The 15,891-nt window shown below is 42.7% G+C and overlaps 2 protein-coding genes across 3 annotated transcripts; both read left to right on the top strand.

Moving 5' to 3' along the window:
- The first annotated feature begins 4,324 nt into the window (after nucleotides 1-4,324).
- Nucleotides 4,325-11,422, top strand: dhx33 (DEAH (Asp-Glu-Ala-His) box polypeptide 33). Its single transcript, XM_070916801.1, has 12 exons — nucleotides 4,325-4,535; nucleotides 4,814-4,974; nucleotides 5,523-5,750; nucleotides 5,929-6,099; nucleotides 6,405-6,590; nucleotides 6,726-6,837; nucleotides 7,659-7,818; nucleotides 7,989-8,077; nucleotides 8,166-8,293; nucleotides 8,466-8,669; nucleotides 8,753-8,839; nucleotides 9,633-11,422. Exons 1-12 carry the CDS (start codon nucleotides 4,325-4,327, stop codon nucleotides 9,939-9,941), a joined length of 2,046 nt encoding a protein of 681 aa, XP_070772902.1. The 3' UTR covers nucleotides 9,942-11,422.
- Nucleotides 11,423-12,670: 1,248 nt separating this feature from the next.
- On the top strand, nucleotides 12,671-15,708 carry c1qbp (complement component 1, q subcomponent binding protein). Of its 2 annotated transcripts, XM_070917425.1 has the most exons (7): nucleotides 12,672-12,808; nucleotides 12,860-13,002; nucleotides 13,944-14,094; nucleotides 14,180-14,270; nucleotides 14,395-14,490; nucleotides 14,617-14,742; nucleotides 14,851-15,708. In XM_070917425.1, exons 1-7 carry the CDS (start codon nucleotides 12,750-12,752, stop codon nucleotides 14,998-15,000), a joined length of 816 nt encoding a protein of 271 aa, XP_070773526.1. In that variant the 5' UTR covers nucleotides 12,672-12,749; the 3' UTR covers nucleotides 15,001-15,708. The 2 variants fall into 2 exon arrangements, with proteins under 2 accessions (XP_070773525.1, XP_070773526.1); XM_070917424.1 differs by having other exon boundaries at nucleotides 12,671-13,002.
- Nucleotides 15,709-15,891: the final 183 nt, after the last annotated feature.

Below are 15,891 nucleotides of genomic sequence, written 5' to 3'. Positions count from 1 at the left end.
ACACAGCTCTCTCTCTCGCTCTCTCTCTTTTTTTTTCTTTATTTGGCACTCAAAATGAGCGAAAAGACATCTTCTTACTTGACTTGGTGGCAAGTTCAAATAACTCGTGCAGCTGCCACACACGGACTGGACCTCCTCCTCTCTCTGCGCAATCAAGCCTTATCGTTTCCACTGACACTGTCTTCCTGCATGCAAGGCAGAGAGAGGAACCACATAAACTCAGCACAAACAAACAGTGTGTGTATGGCACCGTTCAGCTTGTTTGCATACTCTCATGTCTCCATTGGCAGACATTAAGCCTTCTTATGTTTTATCATCAGTTTGTGTGGGGGCACACGGCGAAGCCTTTTGGGTTTCTCACCCCTCTCAACAATTCACTCTCCCCTTTCATATACTGCGAGGTGCTTTGCATTTCTAATCTCCGCTCTCGTAGGAAAGGAAGTGGCAAACAAACTTGACAATAAAAGTGAATGACTCCATTTCAGTATGAATAAGTTGAAATATTAAGAATATTACATAAAAGGTTTCCCATCTGGAAAATGTTTTTCACATTGGTGTACATTGCTTTCTAATCTCCAGAGATTAGCAAATGGAACATGGTATTTTGGAATCATGTTTAAAATCCAAATCTAAATCTGGTTAAAGCCTATTTCCAAAAGACAAATGCACATATATTGGAAATCGCCACAAAATGGCCATGCCCAGAATGTGGTAGGATTGCAAGGGTTTGGCAGGATTGTAAGGGTTTTGCAAGGATTGCTAAAAAGGGGCTGTATGACAATCTAAATAATAACCTAAAATGCTCTAGAAACAATGTCAATGTGCGCCAATTAGCACAAACTGCTACTTTTAAAGGGACACTGGGAGATAAATGACTCCAACATGCCCAAGCAAGTTGGAGGGCTGACGGCTGTGAGATCAGAGGACAGACAACTCTTTGAAACAAGACTAAGAGTCCACAGCCACGCTAGCAGCTGTGTTTTGTTACGCACTAAAATACCAAAGCAAATTCCTTGTATGTGCAAACCTACTTGACAATAAACCGGATTCCGATTCCCTGTGCAAATGCCGAGCAGTGCTTTGAGCTAAATGCTAATGTCAGCATGCTAACATGCGCACCACAGGGTTACCAACTTTTGATGACCAGCTGGAGGTAAGCCAGTGGCAGGCGAGGCGGGCGCCACCGCTATAAAATGCTGCAGCTTTAATGCAAGTTCAGGTTTTCTTCGTCCAGGTTTTGAGACGCCTCCACACCAACAGAATAGAGGTTGAATGGAATTTCCACAGACCTTACTCTGGACAGTTTTCAAAGGGGCTATTTCTTAATATTTTCTTGAAATTAAATTAGAATGATTTCTTTAATGCTTTGAGCACCACCAATGTATTAAAGGCGGGGGCAGACATCTCAAAGATAAATGTCTCAAAACCTGGACAAATAAATTCAAAACTGTCTGCATGGGTAGACGCCACCAGAGGTCAGTGAGAAGATATTTTCAATAATTTGGGTGAAGCGACCTTTTAAATAAACAAAGGGCAGCATGAGAGTGTGAGACAGAGCATGAAAGCGGGTGTCTACAACCCGCTCTAGGTCCCAGATGTGCTCGGCCTGGCAGATCTGCGCAGGGTCCTGCATTTACGGATGTTCGCACCGCAGGCTGCCAGATTTTGATTGTGCAATTGTTTGCCTAGAGAAAGAGATCTGCAGCTAATAAAATTGTGAAAAGTGCATTTAATTATTTAATAGCAGAATATGTATGTTTTCAATTCTGTATTTAATTCAGTGTTGTGCATAAATGTCTTGCTGAAGTCTGGGACTATTTGTTAGAGCAAGGTTTCGTAAGTACCGTCACTCTCTCCACAAAAACAATCGCACAATCAAAATTTGGTAGTCTGTGGCGTCTGTGAACACACGGCATCCGCAAGTCATAATCTAAAAAGGCAAATCCCAGTTATATCAGAGAACAGAGAGACGCCCAAAATCTTTACATCAGATAATGTAATGCAGGAGCTTCAGCTTTCCAGACAAGCTGAAGTGGAAGCTCAGGTTGATACCTTGGTTGATATTGACAGTGTATGAGATGGCAATATAGGAAGTAAATCTGAGATAAGCTTAATTCACTCCCAGGTTGTCTAAGTGGTGTAGCATAAGACTGGCAGGTTGTCCATGACTGTCACTGATTACGTCTAAAAGAGGACTTGTGATCTGTAAAGAAGAACTGAACGTTACTGAGGTTTCAGCAATGGGAAGTTGTAGCATCTGTTGTACAACGTAGAAAAAAACGGAACAGCAAATGCAGGTTAGCACAGGGTCAATGTAGCCAGCGGAGAACAAGTTAAACAGTCGGCCAGGCTTTTATTTTGTCACATGCAAACCTGCACAGAACAAAACAGTAACACCATCAGAAAAGAGGCGCTAGCTGGAAATATCTTTGTCTATTTGCAGTGAATTAAAGAGAAGAATGAGAACATCCTTTCACTGTCTGTAGAGCTCAAGAGCCTAAAATATTTAGGATGCTAAAATAAAAAAATGCTTAAATAACAACAATCGATTTTTAGGGGAATTGCGTAGCGCCAATATGGTCATGACTTGTCATCATTTTACAAATGTCCGTGGTGTCCTCCTGGCAGATTAAGATCTACTATCCTAGTAACCTAAATCCAGACATATCAGAATCAGAGATAAACTGTAAACAGACAATATCAACACAGAAAATCTGCAAATGGCTCCCAAAGCTGATTTACACGCTGTGTGATTGTGAGGTAAAGTCACCATGTTGCCCTCTGGTGGCTGCATCAAAGACAAGCAACACGGTCGTGACCTTTATTTTTCTCGGGGGCTCCAAAAGTTGTGGAAGATTTAAAATGCCTAAACAAAAACAAATCGAGCAAAGAAATAAAGTGGCATACACTACTGTACACATTGTGACATCTTTATGCGGGCTATGCATTTAGTGTGTCATGATTAAATGAAAAACATGTTAAAAGGGACAATTATTTGGCTTTTTGTCTTCAGTAACTGAATGAATTGTTTGTCATTGTGACATGAATGAATGAGTCAACTGTGACTGTCAGGGCAAAATGTCACGACAGTAAGAATAGACCTAATGTGAGTGCCCTTTGTATCTGTAAGTTATTTATAGTAGTTAAATGGTCGCGTCCCACAGATGTGTAATGTGAAAGGCTGTCTGTCATGGCTGCCATCAGTTTGTGTCAGTGATGATAAGCTGTGATTGGATAGTTCATTTCAAAACACGCAGAGATGTATTAAGGAGAGCTGGATACCATGTTCCTTCATGACAGTTCCTCACTGGGCGGATACGCTGAAGAATCCTCCGTGGTCTTCCTCATGGTGTCGTGTTTTTTGACCCATAGAGCAAACGCACTAGAGTCCATCTCCAGCTGGCCGAGCCTGCTGACTGCAGATCAATGGATGGGATAAAATCGTTTAATCACACGGCTCCTCTAGAAGTTTTTATTGGACCAGATGAATCTAATTCTTTTGGGGGGATTTGTGAGAAAAATGTATTCACTGTTTTACAGACACTCCTTTTTCAATGATTGTGTATGGGAAAATAGCTCTTTGGGCCAGCGTGCGTCACATGATGATCCTGCAAGGTGCAATTCCCACGTGTGGTCACCAAGCCAGAATCGCTCCACTGCTGAACTCCGTTCCTGGGGGGCTAGCTTGCAGCAACTGCATTTCCAGCTGGCAGGTCTATGCTACCCTCTGCTGGGCAACACTGAAAGGCATTTCACCTTTTCACTTTGTTTTGGTTGTGATTTGATTTTCATGTGGCATGGAAAATTCCAGCTTTCACAATGAAAAACAATTCATTCAGTTATTAGACCAGACAAAAGCTAAATAATTGTCAATTTAACATAAAAAGGAAATCCATTGCATTTCAATGTATTGAATTCGGTTTTTATTGAGGGATTTGACATCTTCCATAGAACATGTTAAGACAGATGAGTCACACTTCAAGTAATATAGTGGTGAAACCGCACTCAAAGGGTTGGAACATTATGCACCATGACAAACCAAAGTGCTACTTTCATGGACTGACGTCCGCGGTTTACCTGTGAGTGCACCTGACAGTCCCTACTCGGGTGAAACTTAACAACATCCCAATGACGTCAAACATCTGCGCCGAATTTTACCACGTGGGGACGTTTTTGCAGAGGTAGCAAAACATCCGCAGTGACGCTTGCTAGTCTGTCAGTGAGCGTGGAGAAAAAAAAAACTTTTTTTGTTTCTTTTGGACATTAAAAGAATCTGAAGAAAGGGCCGCGAAGGTTTTGCCAACGGGGTCACTTTTTCTAGACCATGCCCCACGACCCCGACCCTCCTCCGGCTAAAAGATTCAAGCCGGGGTCTGTTTTTTTCCGCCTCGATAAGAATAAACCTGGAATGCTGCTGCCTAGAAAGGGAAATGCAACCACTCCAATAGACGTCCAGAGGAAGCAGCTTCCGATCCACCAGGCGAAACCTCAGCTGCTGAACCAACTGAGACAGCTTCAAAATGTTATCCTCATAGGTAACAAGCCCACAGCTCCAGCTACAGCTACAGCTCCAGCTCCAGCTAGCTGATACAACGTTAGCCGCTGATGAGCGACTCAGTTAAAGGGGAAATCCACTCTGAAGTAGACTTAGTTATGTTGTCAGCTGTGTAATATTGTGCAGCTCAGCTTTTAATTTGTACATTTATAAATGTCAACAGCATTGTTTCTCTGACTAACAGCATTTCTACTCTACAGATTTATAGCGAAGCGCTTGAACTGTTTCTAACTTGACCCGTTCCTCCTCACACATCAGGGGAGACCGGCTCTGGGAAGACCACTCAGGTCCCTCAGTATCTGTATGAGGCCGGCATCGGGCGACAGGGCATCGTTGCCATCACTCAGCCCCGCCGAGTTGCTGCGATCTCACTGGCAGGAAGGGTGGCGGAGGAGAAGAGGACCCAGCTTGGCAAACTGGTATGCGGGTTTCCCACAGAACTGCTTAGTCTAGCCTTTAAAACCCAGGCTTAAAGGTGTCCTGTGGGGGGTTTCTTGACAAAAAAACCCAAAACAAAAGTTATGTTTACATTCTGTAGTGTTTTCATCTATGTTCACCAGCTTGTAGTCTTCTTCTTCCCTGCCTTTGTTGGTGTTGTTTCTTGACACATTACTGCCACCTGTATCAGTGGAATAGTGTGAAATTGTTGGCAGGAATTTGTATTTTGTTGCCCTCATGCGCACATAGAGTATATATATATATATATATATATAACAAAACAGGGACCCTTTCATAGAAAAACAGCTCCACAAACTGTACAGGGAACCTTTTATCAACAGTGTAATAATCTTCATTGTATGTATGTTGTTGTAATAATAAACTTAAAATGACTATTATGCTGAATTCATTTTTCCGGTTCTGTTGCCAGCACGTCACGCGTCACATACCTGTGATGGATATTTGACTCGATGTCGTGGTGTCTGTGCTCACTGGGCTGTCTGTAGTAAATCAACAAACCTCTTCTCAGGTTGGCTACACGGTGCGCTTTGAGGACGTCACCTCCTCTGAGACAAAGCTGAAGTTCATGACAGATGGCATGCTCCTGCGCGAGGCCATCGGAGACCCCTTGCTGCTGCGCTACACTGTGGTGGTCCTGGATGAAGCGCACGAGCGCACCGTGCACACTGATGTGCTGTTCGGTGTGGTTAAGACCGCTCAGCGCAGGCGCAGGGAACTTAATAAGGTTCCCCTGAAGGTAGGAGCACAGTTGCTTCAGTAAGAAGCCACTGGGCTAATCACTTCACTGCAACTGCACTCGTGAAATAAAAAAAAAACTTGCTCTACATTCGTTCCTGTGAGCTCACTTCCTGCGTCTGCCGTATATTCTCTCAAATCCCAAAGTGCAGCTTCTTTCTTTCGTGTTTTGTGCGTAGGTCATAGTGATGTCAGCCACAATGGATGTGGATTTGTTCTCTGAGTACTTCAACAAGTCACCTGTACTGTACCTGGAGGGCAGGCAGCATCCCATTCAGATCTACTACACCAAGCAGCCCCAGTCAGACTACCTGCAGGCTGCCCTCGTCTCTGTCTTCCAGATCCATCAGGTAGCCTTCAGCATTTGTGGAGAGGAAACTCTCAGTGATGTCTTAGTTCTTGTGTATTGTATTTTTTTTTATTGCAATTGAATACAAAGGACCCTGACAAATATGAGTCTTCTTCCTCGTGTGTAATCAGTTGTATTTCCAATTTAAATCAAAGCCAAAAAAAAAACCCACCTCTCTTTCCTGTGTCTCTATAAGAAACACAACCGTGTGAGTAAACAGCTTTCCTGGGTGCATGTTCATGTGCTGTGATGATGCTTCCTGACACTGTAACAGAACACGGTGGTGTTGTTGTTGTTTGCGCGCAGGAGGCCCCTCCGTCCCATGATATCTTAGTCTTCATGACGGGTCAGGAGGAGATCGAGGCTCTGGCGAGGACGTGCCGGGACATCGCCAAGCATCTGCCTGATGGCTGTGGTCCCATGGTAGTTATCCCTTTGTACGCGTCGCTGCCCCCGGCACAGCAGCTCAGGGTCTTCCAGCCAGCTCCCAAGGTAAGGGCAACAGTAAACACGCAGGAGTGTAGACAAAGGGACATGTTTGTGGAAAAAATAGCCACTGTGGTTTCAGACCGTTATATCGATTACCGTCCGCCTCATACAGTATGTTGTCCTTTCTACCCTTTCCAGGGGTGCAGGAAGGTCATCCTCTCGACCAACATTGCCGAGACATCAGTCACAATCTCTGGGATCAAATACGTCATAGACACGGGGATGGTGAAGGCCAAGCGCTTCAATCCTGGTTAGATGATTCAGTCTTCACACACACACACACACACACACACACACACATTCTCATATCAGTATTAACACAGCTTCCTATTGAAATATTATGAAACACCTAATAATGACAAGTGCCTTTTATTAATCACAGAAAAAAGAGGCAACCAAGTTTTTGTTTTTTTTATCACAGACAGGCTGTTTTTTGAGATTTAAGATTAGAGAAAAGTCCAAAAAAATGAATATGAATATGGGAACCACTGGACTGAACTGATTAACTAACTGTGTATAAAGTAGTTAAAACTAGCTCCACCTTGACCGACGCATCAGTGTAAAAAATGTGATAGTATCATATGATAAATATCACAGGGGCCAGTGTTATATAGAACCAGTATTTATTACTTAGTGTATTACTAGTATACTACTTAGTGCTAAAAATACTATGCACGTTTACTTCAGTAAGATTTTAAATGCAGGACTTTTCTTTGTGATGGAGTAATTTTGTTTTACTGTATTGAATGAATTCAATGATCTGAAGTACTTCCTCCACCTCTGACTGTAGCCAGCATGTAAAAGTGTTACAAATTACTGCCTTCAAAGAATTGAGCCATCCAAATGTATATGATTACCTGGTTATAACTACACTAATTCAGTTACTCTTCACAAGATTTGAACACCATTTTAGACCCAGCATTTAAAATATCTGTCAATTGCAACCTCCAAACCATAACTGCAAAAATGCATTATCTTTATAAAACAAATAGTATGTTGTGTGTTTTTTTGTTTTTTTTTGTTCAGTTATTTTGCCCTCATCTTATTCTCCGTTTGCTGTGTGACTCTCAGACAGCGGGCTGGAGGTTCTGGCAGTGCAGCAGGTCTCTAAAGCCCAGGCGTGGCAGCGATCGGGCCGGGCCGGCAGGGAGGACTCCGGCTCCTGCTACCGTCTCTACACTGAGCAGGAATTTGACAACCTCATCCCAATGACTGTGCCTGAGATCCAGAGGTACTGTCGGACTCCTTTTGTCTTCAGATGATAAAGCTCTGTGTGCGCTCGTCTGCAGGAGTCTCTCCCACATGTTGATTTATTTAGGTCAGTGTGATTGAATGGCCTGTTCTTCTGTTGTGTGTGTGTGTGTGTGTGTGTGTGTGTGTGTGTGTGTGTGTGTACTGCAGGTGTAATTTAGCCGGTGTGATGCTGCAGCTTATGGCTCTGGGGATTCCAGATGTGATGAATTTTGATTTCATGTCCAAGCCTTCTCCAGGTAAGACACTATTGATCATGAATCACTGTGCACCTCTGGCCATCCATGAGGGTTGGTAGGTCGTAGTAACCCGTTGTGTTTATCCCAGAGGCCGTCCGTTCTGCTGTGGATCATTTAGAGCTGCTGGGGGCTGTAGAGAGGAGGGAGGGGCAGGTTTTCCTCACTGCGCTGGGGAAGAAGATGGCAAGCTTCCCTCTGGAGCCTAGATATGCCAAGGTAAAAAGAAAAAGTGCAGGAAAAATGCACAACATTACACAAAAACATAATACTGTGTTGTGGGTCTGGCAGAAAGTGACAGCCTGCAGCCCACAGGGCCGCATGGGTCACACGCATAACCCAGATCAGATTTGGTGTAACCCGTCCCTGCCTTGTTTGCTCCGTCTCACAGACCATCCTGTTGTCCCCCGACTACACCTGTTCTGAGGAGGTTTTGAGCATAGTATCCCTCCTGTCCGTGGACACTGTACTGTATAATCCTCCTACCCGGCGGGAGGAGGTGCTCGCTGCGCGCAAGAAGTTCAGCTCCAGTGAAGGAGACCACATGACGCTGCTCAACATTTACAGAGCGTTCAAGAAAGTCAGTGGTAATAAGGTGAGTGAAGCTGGATGGGGAAGAAAATGTACGAAATCTAACTATGTTGCTAAACTCCCTCATAATCCGTTATATGTCTACAGGAGTGGTGTCGGGAGAACTTCGTCAACAGCAGGAACATGGGTCTGGTGAAAGAAGTCCAGGCGCAACTCAAAGATATCTGCCTTAAGGTACACATCTGAAAATGCTGTGTATGTGAATGTTCTGTGTGGGGCTGGGCAGTATCACCTGAAATCAATATCACAATTAATTCACATTTACCTCAGTAAAGTCTCATGCAACAATATCTCATTAGATTCAAGATTCCCCATTTTTAAGTATTTGTTTGCTAAAACAGTAAAACAGGCTTTATTCCACATCTTTGACATTATTTTAATAATTACAATTGTATAATAAAGTTCTGCGTCAGCCTCCAGCCTGTGGTTAGGAAGCACAGTGGAGACTCCTTTTCTGCTCCAGGGCGAACTTTCTTTTTCTGTGTACATACATATAATAGGGCATTTTATGCCTTTATTAGAGAGCGACAGCAGAGAGACAGGAGGAAAAGATGGAATTAGAAAGAAGTGACCAGACCTCTGCTGCCCGCTCCTCTTCTCTGCTTCAGGCCAGCAGCTCCAGAGTCATAATGTCGGTTTCAGTAACTTTTTCGAATTAATTGCCCAACCTCAGTTCCTTGTGCAGACATGATGCACCATGAAAAGTGGCCGTGGTATGAAGGTATACAAAAAGTCTTCTAAACGTCTGCCATTTTTATTAAATGGGCTTAATACAACAGCCAACAGTGTCATGATATCGAGTGTTCTCATGCCAGCCATTGATGTGGAACACCAGTTGTTTTGGATCCCACCAGTACAGACAGCAGCCCATCTGACCCCATTGATAACTAAATACAGCAACACATTGACTACCAGTAAATCACCATGTTGAGCTAACATGACCTGTTCTGCTGGCTGATTTTACCAGCTGAATTTGAAGCTGGAGTCATGTGGAGCGGAAACGGGGAACGTTCGCCGCTGCCTTGCCCACGGGATGTTCGTCAACGCTGCGGAGCTACAACCCGACGGCAGCTACTTAGCTCTGGACACCCACCAGCCTGTGGCCATCCACCCTTCCTCCGTCCTTTTCCAGGCCAAGCCAGCATACGTGGTCTTCAATGAGCTGCTGCACACCTCCCGCTGCTACATGAGAGACCTGTGTTTGGTGGATGCCGACTGGCTGCTGGATGCAGCGCCAGAGTACTTTGGCCGCAAACTCCGACCCACCAAGAGCTAACCAACAGAGAAACGGGACTGAAGCAAATCTCTGCAAGGACACCTTCCTCCAATCACCCAGTGACAATAAAACTGGGAAATTAATTCTCTTTACAAAGCTGAACTTGGATAAAGACATTTATTGATTTCATACAAGTGCAAATCAGAACAGAATATTTTCTGTGTAGTAAACTTCTCTGGATTTCACTACCTCCCAGTTGACAAGCATCTGGCATGTGTCACTGCAGCAGAAATCTGCATATTGAGGCCTCACAACTTTGACTTCCTGTACTTTGACTTCATTCAGATTTTATAAACTGTTTCTTCTGCCTGATAGTATTTCACTTTGCCGTTTGGCCGCCTGTTTAACATCTAAAAAAGTCTTTTTGAGGTGTCATCATCAATTCTTTCAACATTTGCATGCATTTTAACAGCCCAGATAACCTCACAGGAGCACAGCTCTTTAAATAAGCAATATCTTGGGCTGATATGATTTATCTATTCATTCCTTCTTAAAAATCAAATCGGATTCTTACTCCATGTGTTAATTTCACAAAGTGTTGTACTTAATTGTTAAGCCACCTACCCAACAAGATACAGAAAGCTATAGCAAACCAGCTGGTGGTTGTTCTTTTGAGTCATAGTGACGAGTTAACTGACCTTTCCCATTTTGTTTGCCTCTGAAATGTTAGCTTCTCAGAAGCTAAGAAAAGCAGTCTTGTCTTGAGGTTTGCAACCATGTTGTTTTTGGTTTAAATAAAGTGGTCTTAAAGGGTTTTTTATATATATGCAAGGACAGTAGATTTATCTTAATCTATGAGGTTATGTAATTATAAGAAAACATGAAAACCACCAAAGTTGGCGTTAAAATATGAGGTTTTTACATGTCACAGTGACATGATTGGACTTTGATAACGACTCTACGCGCGGCTCTCGTCTTGTTATCTTGTGCATGCCTTTTTTTCACGTCTATGATTGTGTCACCAGTTCCCCAAACACATGCACATCAGGAGAAGTAGCATGCCTTATTCTCCAGGTTCTACTCTTTGCTGTTGTATGTTACTCAGCCTCTGCACAGACTAACCACAGATGTGTGCTGACAACAAATGTATGCAATGCATGGAGATTATAGTTAATGATCTGACCCCTCAGGTCTCTCATACTTTGTAGTATCATCACCATGTTGAGGAATAGGATGTATGCTCCTCTTGTCTTTTTTTTTTTTTTTACGCTGGACTCAGGATTGTACAATATTCACTGTAATCGGAATAAATTACATAAACAGTTTCTAACTTTTAAAAATACCAAACACCAAATGCACCTGGGGTTGCTGTAGAGAGTCGTCACACTATGTTACACAGAGGTTGTATGTTCAGTGTTGGAATCTCTTACAGATCATGCTGCCCATGTGCTTTATAAGCTTTATTTACAGTCACAAAGGAAAAGTAGACCATTTAAGATCTGCATGTTATGAAGTTTGTGAGATTAAATGCATGCCTTTGATGAGGTTATTATGAGTATATTTAATATGATTTGTTACAGTCTCACATAACCACTATTGGTATTATTTGTAATAAAAATCCAGTGGACATGTGGAGAGGAAAGATTCAGGGGCACGGGGGAACTTAGATCTGTGAGTGTGCTGTACAATATCAGACCTGAATGCATTCAAAATCAGTGTTGGGGAATCTTTTGGATGTTATAGAAAGCATAAGTCACTCCTTATTCCAGCCATTGTTATGGGATTGACACGTTTCCAAATTGTGCAAAATCAGATTAACAGACAATTTATACTTTAGTTTGGTGTATTGACGAAATAAACAGGTCATTGACATGTACTTTCAGTGTTTACAACAAATCATATTACCCTGAGCCGATGACAAATTAGACATTTATTTCACTGATTTTTTAAGACAAAGAACTTACATTTGAAGTAATGTATATCAGGTGATGCTCAATGCAAACAAAACCTGGAAGGTGCAGAAATGCATGAAACAACACCTGGTGGCCAACCACTCAGAAATTGTAATTAAATATTGTAAAAAGAAAACAAAAAACAAAAACAAAAAAACAAGCCTTTGGTCAGTTGTTCGAAAACAGCTCCATCTTCTGGCAGCAGGGCTTCATGTCTGAATGATGCGACTGATTCACCTCATCATGCTGAAACACATGAAATGATGCAACCCTTCCCCTCCAGGATGTGCATGTCCACTGTGGCCAGAAACTGACCTTATGTCGTGGATTTTGGATTTGATGATGCTACTATACTATATTATATATATTATATATTATATATATATATATATATATACTATATGAGAGACAGCCTATCACTGTGATGCTGCTGACCTTATCTAGATGTACGTGTCCTCTCGTCTCTTGTGGGCAGATGCTGCATTTACTTTATATCACACGGAGTCACGGGCGTGTGGCGTTGTTTCAGAGGAAGAGAGACGCATGTAAAATCTATGACCTTCCTCTTTATCAAGCCACAGGGGGCGCTGTTGTGTAGGTTGTGACATATCAGTACCTGTACCCTTTAAAAATATAATTTACTTTATCAGATTAGATTAGACTAGTTATCCATATGATACAATATTGTCGTATTTGGGTTGTTCTTGAGATAAAGGAAATCATTTTCGATCGATTTCTTTTACTTTTAAAGTACTATTTCCGGTGCAGAGGTCATAGTAATCATAGGTCAATGTGTCCTTCCACACGTGTTTTCTGTAATCTTCCAGAAGCAGCAGGGGCTGGCAGCTAGCCGGTTGTTGTCAGCTGTCATATTGATTTATTTAGCCTTTATACGCCGTAATATTTCTATATAGCCATGCTAAAGTCAGTTGTCCGTGCGGTGGGAGCCGCTGTTCGCATTTCTTCAGCCACCACGTCCACAGCCCGAGCTCTGCCACTCAGCTGCCCCACACTGTGCTCTCCAAGTTCGGCAACAACCCGGCCCTTCACGCGGTCTCTCTGGATGCTGAATAACAACGGAGCCTCGTCGGGATACAGGCCAAAACTGTTTAGCTCAAAAGCGTTGAATCCCTCAGTATCGTGTGGATGCGGAGGACTGCACACAGAAGGTAACTTTTGATGCAGAAGTCCTTAGATAAGCTAGCTAACGTTAGCTTATCTATCGGGCAGTGTTGCATGGCGAGAGAGTAACACGATTTTAGCTAGCTGTCCAGAGAAGACCTCATGTCAAACTGTTGTTCACTTAAGCGGGACTTTTCTCATTTCTGAACACACCTAACCTCTAAACACAACACAACTCAACTCAACCGGCACTCACATGTACGACCCACCAAATAACGTGTGCGTGCATCCTCTCACTGTAAACAGCTAACGTTACCGTTCACCTTGAAAGATGCGTTCAGTGGTCGTCACCAGAATCGGTAAAGAGAGAAAGGTTAAACTAAACAAACAGCCATTCATTTTGTGTGGTAACGTTATGTCTCGACATGCGAAATAGCATGATGAGTATGCAGGTGGAGGTTTAAAGGTAAATCACTAGAAGACTGATGAGAAGTGATGAGGAGTGTGCCAAGATATTTATATTAATAAGTGCAAATTACACATTTCGTTCTACTTCACTCTTTGATATTGATCCAACTAAGTTAATCATCAGCTTGCGCCCCTAATAATGTTTATAACAGTCAATGTTCTTTTGTCAATTGCGCAAAAATGAATTAAGTTAATAAAGCAAAAGCTTGGCAGTATTGTTTGTACTGTGTGATGAAACACTGGCAAGACATAGGCTAACATTCAGGACTCACAGTTGCACATTAAAGTTGTCAGAGGGGATGAAGTGCTCTTGGGATAAACTGAGAGATAGAAATGGTAACCTATAGAAACCTGTGAATGTAGCCTTATTGTATTGTATTGGTTTTCTTGAAACCTTTCTGCCAGGAGTTAGAATCCAGTAACCCTGGTACAGCTGCACTAAGGAAACTTGCATTGCAGTTGTTGCAGGATAAGAAAGGATTGGATTTTCCATTGCACTAATTCAGTTATAATCAAACAGGTGACAAAGCATTTGGCGATTTCCTGTCTGATGAAATCAAAGAGGAGAGGAAGATCCAGAAAAACAAAAGCCTTCCTAAGATGTCTGGAGGATGGGAACTGGAGATGAACGGCACAGAGGCTAAACTCACGAGGAATGTCGCTGGAGAAAAGTAAGGCAGACGCAGTTGGTGATTGTCCAATCCGTGTCGACACTTGGGCACACTAATGAGCTCTTGGTCTGTCTTCTTCTTACAGAGTCACTGTCACGTTCAATGTCAATAACAGCATTCCTCCCAACTTTGAGGAAGAGGCAGAACAAGGACAGCAGAAGTCGGCAGAAGAGGAGGTGAGTTACAACAAACCTCATGGTTTTAGATAGGTCTGTAAAATGTCAGCGGTCATGACTGATTAAAGCTGTTAACGTGAAAACATGAACATTAAAATCAGTATAATTCTGTTTCTCTTTACAGCCAGAAATTGTGTCATCACCCAACTTTGTTGTTGAAGTAACAAAACAGGCTTCAAAACATTCCCTGGTGTTCGACTGCCATTTCCCCGAAGACGAGGTAAGCGTGGACTGCATGCAACTATACAGGAATGAATACATCAGAGGGACAACGTTGACATCAGCAGCATGTCTCTGAGCTTTCCCTCTGACAGTTCAATAGAAAAGCTGGATTTGCATTTTGTAGATGAGTCACGGTGAAGGAGAAGAGGAGAGCGACATCTTCGCCATCCGTGAGGTCAGTTTCCAGCCTGAGGGGGATTCCGACTGGAAGGAGACCAGCTATACCCTCAACACAGACTCTCTGGACTGGGTAAGATTTGAGACAGCGAACAGGAATTCACAATAACTTAGTACACATAATGACAGTTAATGAAGCGGATGGCGGCTGTGTCATTTTATCTGCCGTGTTGTTTTTCAGGCCCTGTACGACCACCTGATGGACTTCCTGGCAGACCGAGGGGTCGACAACACCTTTGCTGATGAACTGATGGAGCTGAGCACCGCCATGGAGCATCAAGAGTACATCAAGTTCCTGGAAGACCTCCAAGGCTTTGTCAAATGTAACTAATGTTAGATAAAAGCTAAATGTCACCTTTCTGTGATGCACATCCTGGCAGAGTAGGAGGTATGATAATACAGTAAGACTAAAGCAAATGTTGCAGCACTGATTGATTGGTACCTTTTGGCACTCTGAAGAGACTGATTGTTACTTGCTTTAGTGTCTGTGACGGTGAGCCATGTTGCCAGCAGTTGTCACATTAACACTTGGCTGCAAATGTGTTCTCTTTGTTCAAATGTGAGTTTATTTTTTCTGTAACTTAAAGGAGGTAATTTAAATTAACTATATGAAGCCCATAAATAATGCAGGTCATGACAATGTGCAGAAACCATCACTCCAGGAAATGTCTCTCGATTGAGTTCCTGTCTTAACTGCAGCGGTTTGATTTGGTCCAGTCAGTATTTGTGAATGTTCAACTATCCTAACGTCAGTAATAAAGGGACAATTGGAAAAACTGATGTGAAATCAAAACAAAAACACCAGTTTACAGAAAGTCTTCGCTTACAGTAAATGTATGTGACAGCTTCTGCTTTTACAACTTGACAATCCTGCTTTGACTCTTACTTCTATAGCTGTCTTGGCGAGGGAGTTCATGTTGACTAATACTGATTTGACTCAGGTCAGACCGTAACATGTGAAGTCTAAATCTGAATGGCATGCATCAGCGTGTCTTCAGAGAATGGAAGATAAATTTCCAATAAAATCGTTTGATATTAAGGGATGATTTTCTGTGTTTTCGTTACGCCAGGTAAATCAGACCATCAGTTGCAACTGGTGGTGCAGAAGTGGCCTAATTGCATTTGTTAGAATAGAGGGTTTCACGCCTAAAGGAAACTAAGGTTTGTAAGCTAAAGTCTGAAGAAATATTAATTTTATAAAGTGTTTAGATCAACTTTGGAA

This window comes from Enoplosus armatus, chromosome 13, assembly GCF_043641665.1.
Source record: "Enoplosus armatus isolate fEnoArm2 chromosome 13, fEnoArm2.hap1, whole genome shotgun sequence".
Taxonomy (NCBI): domain Eukaryota; kingdom Metazoa; phylum Chordata; class Actinopteri; order Centrarchiformes; family Enoplosidae; genus Enoplosus; species Enoplosus armatus.
Note: the sequence above shows the minus strand (reverse complement) of the source record. Positions and strands in the feature narration are given on the sequence as shown.

Bases quoted from the DNA above. Each gene is read 5' to 3' on its own strand.
- c1qbp (XM_070917424.1), top strand. From the start codon at position 12,750: ATGCTAAAGTCAGTTGTCCGTGCGGTGGGAGCCGCTGTTCGCATTTCT. The intron at 14,271-14,394 runs GTGAGTTACAAC...TTCTCTTTACAG, and splicing joins AGAAGTCGGCAGAAGAGGAG to CCAGAAATTGTGTCATCACC. The intron at 14,491-14,616 runs GTAAGCGTGGAC...TGCATTTTGTAG, and splicing joins GCCATTTCCCCGAAGACGAG to ATGAGTCACGGTGAAGGAGA.
- dhx33 (XM_070916801.1), top strand. From the start codon at position 4,325: ATGCCCCACGACCCCGACCCTCCTCCGGCTAAAAGATTCAAGCCGGGG. The intron at 4,536-4,813 runs GTAACAAGCCCA...CTCACACATCAG, and splicing joins TCAAAATGTTATCCTCATAG to GGGAGACCGGCTCTGGGAAG. The intron at 5,751-5,928 runs GTAGGAGCACAG...TTTTGTGCGTAG, and splicing joins TTAATAAGGTTCCCCTGAAG to GTCATAGTGATGTCAGCCAC.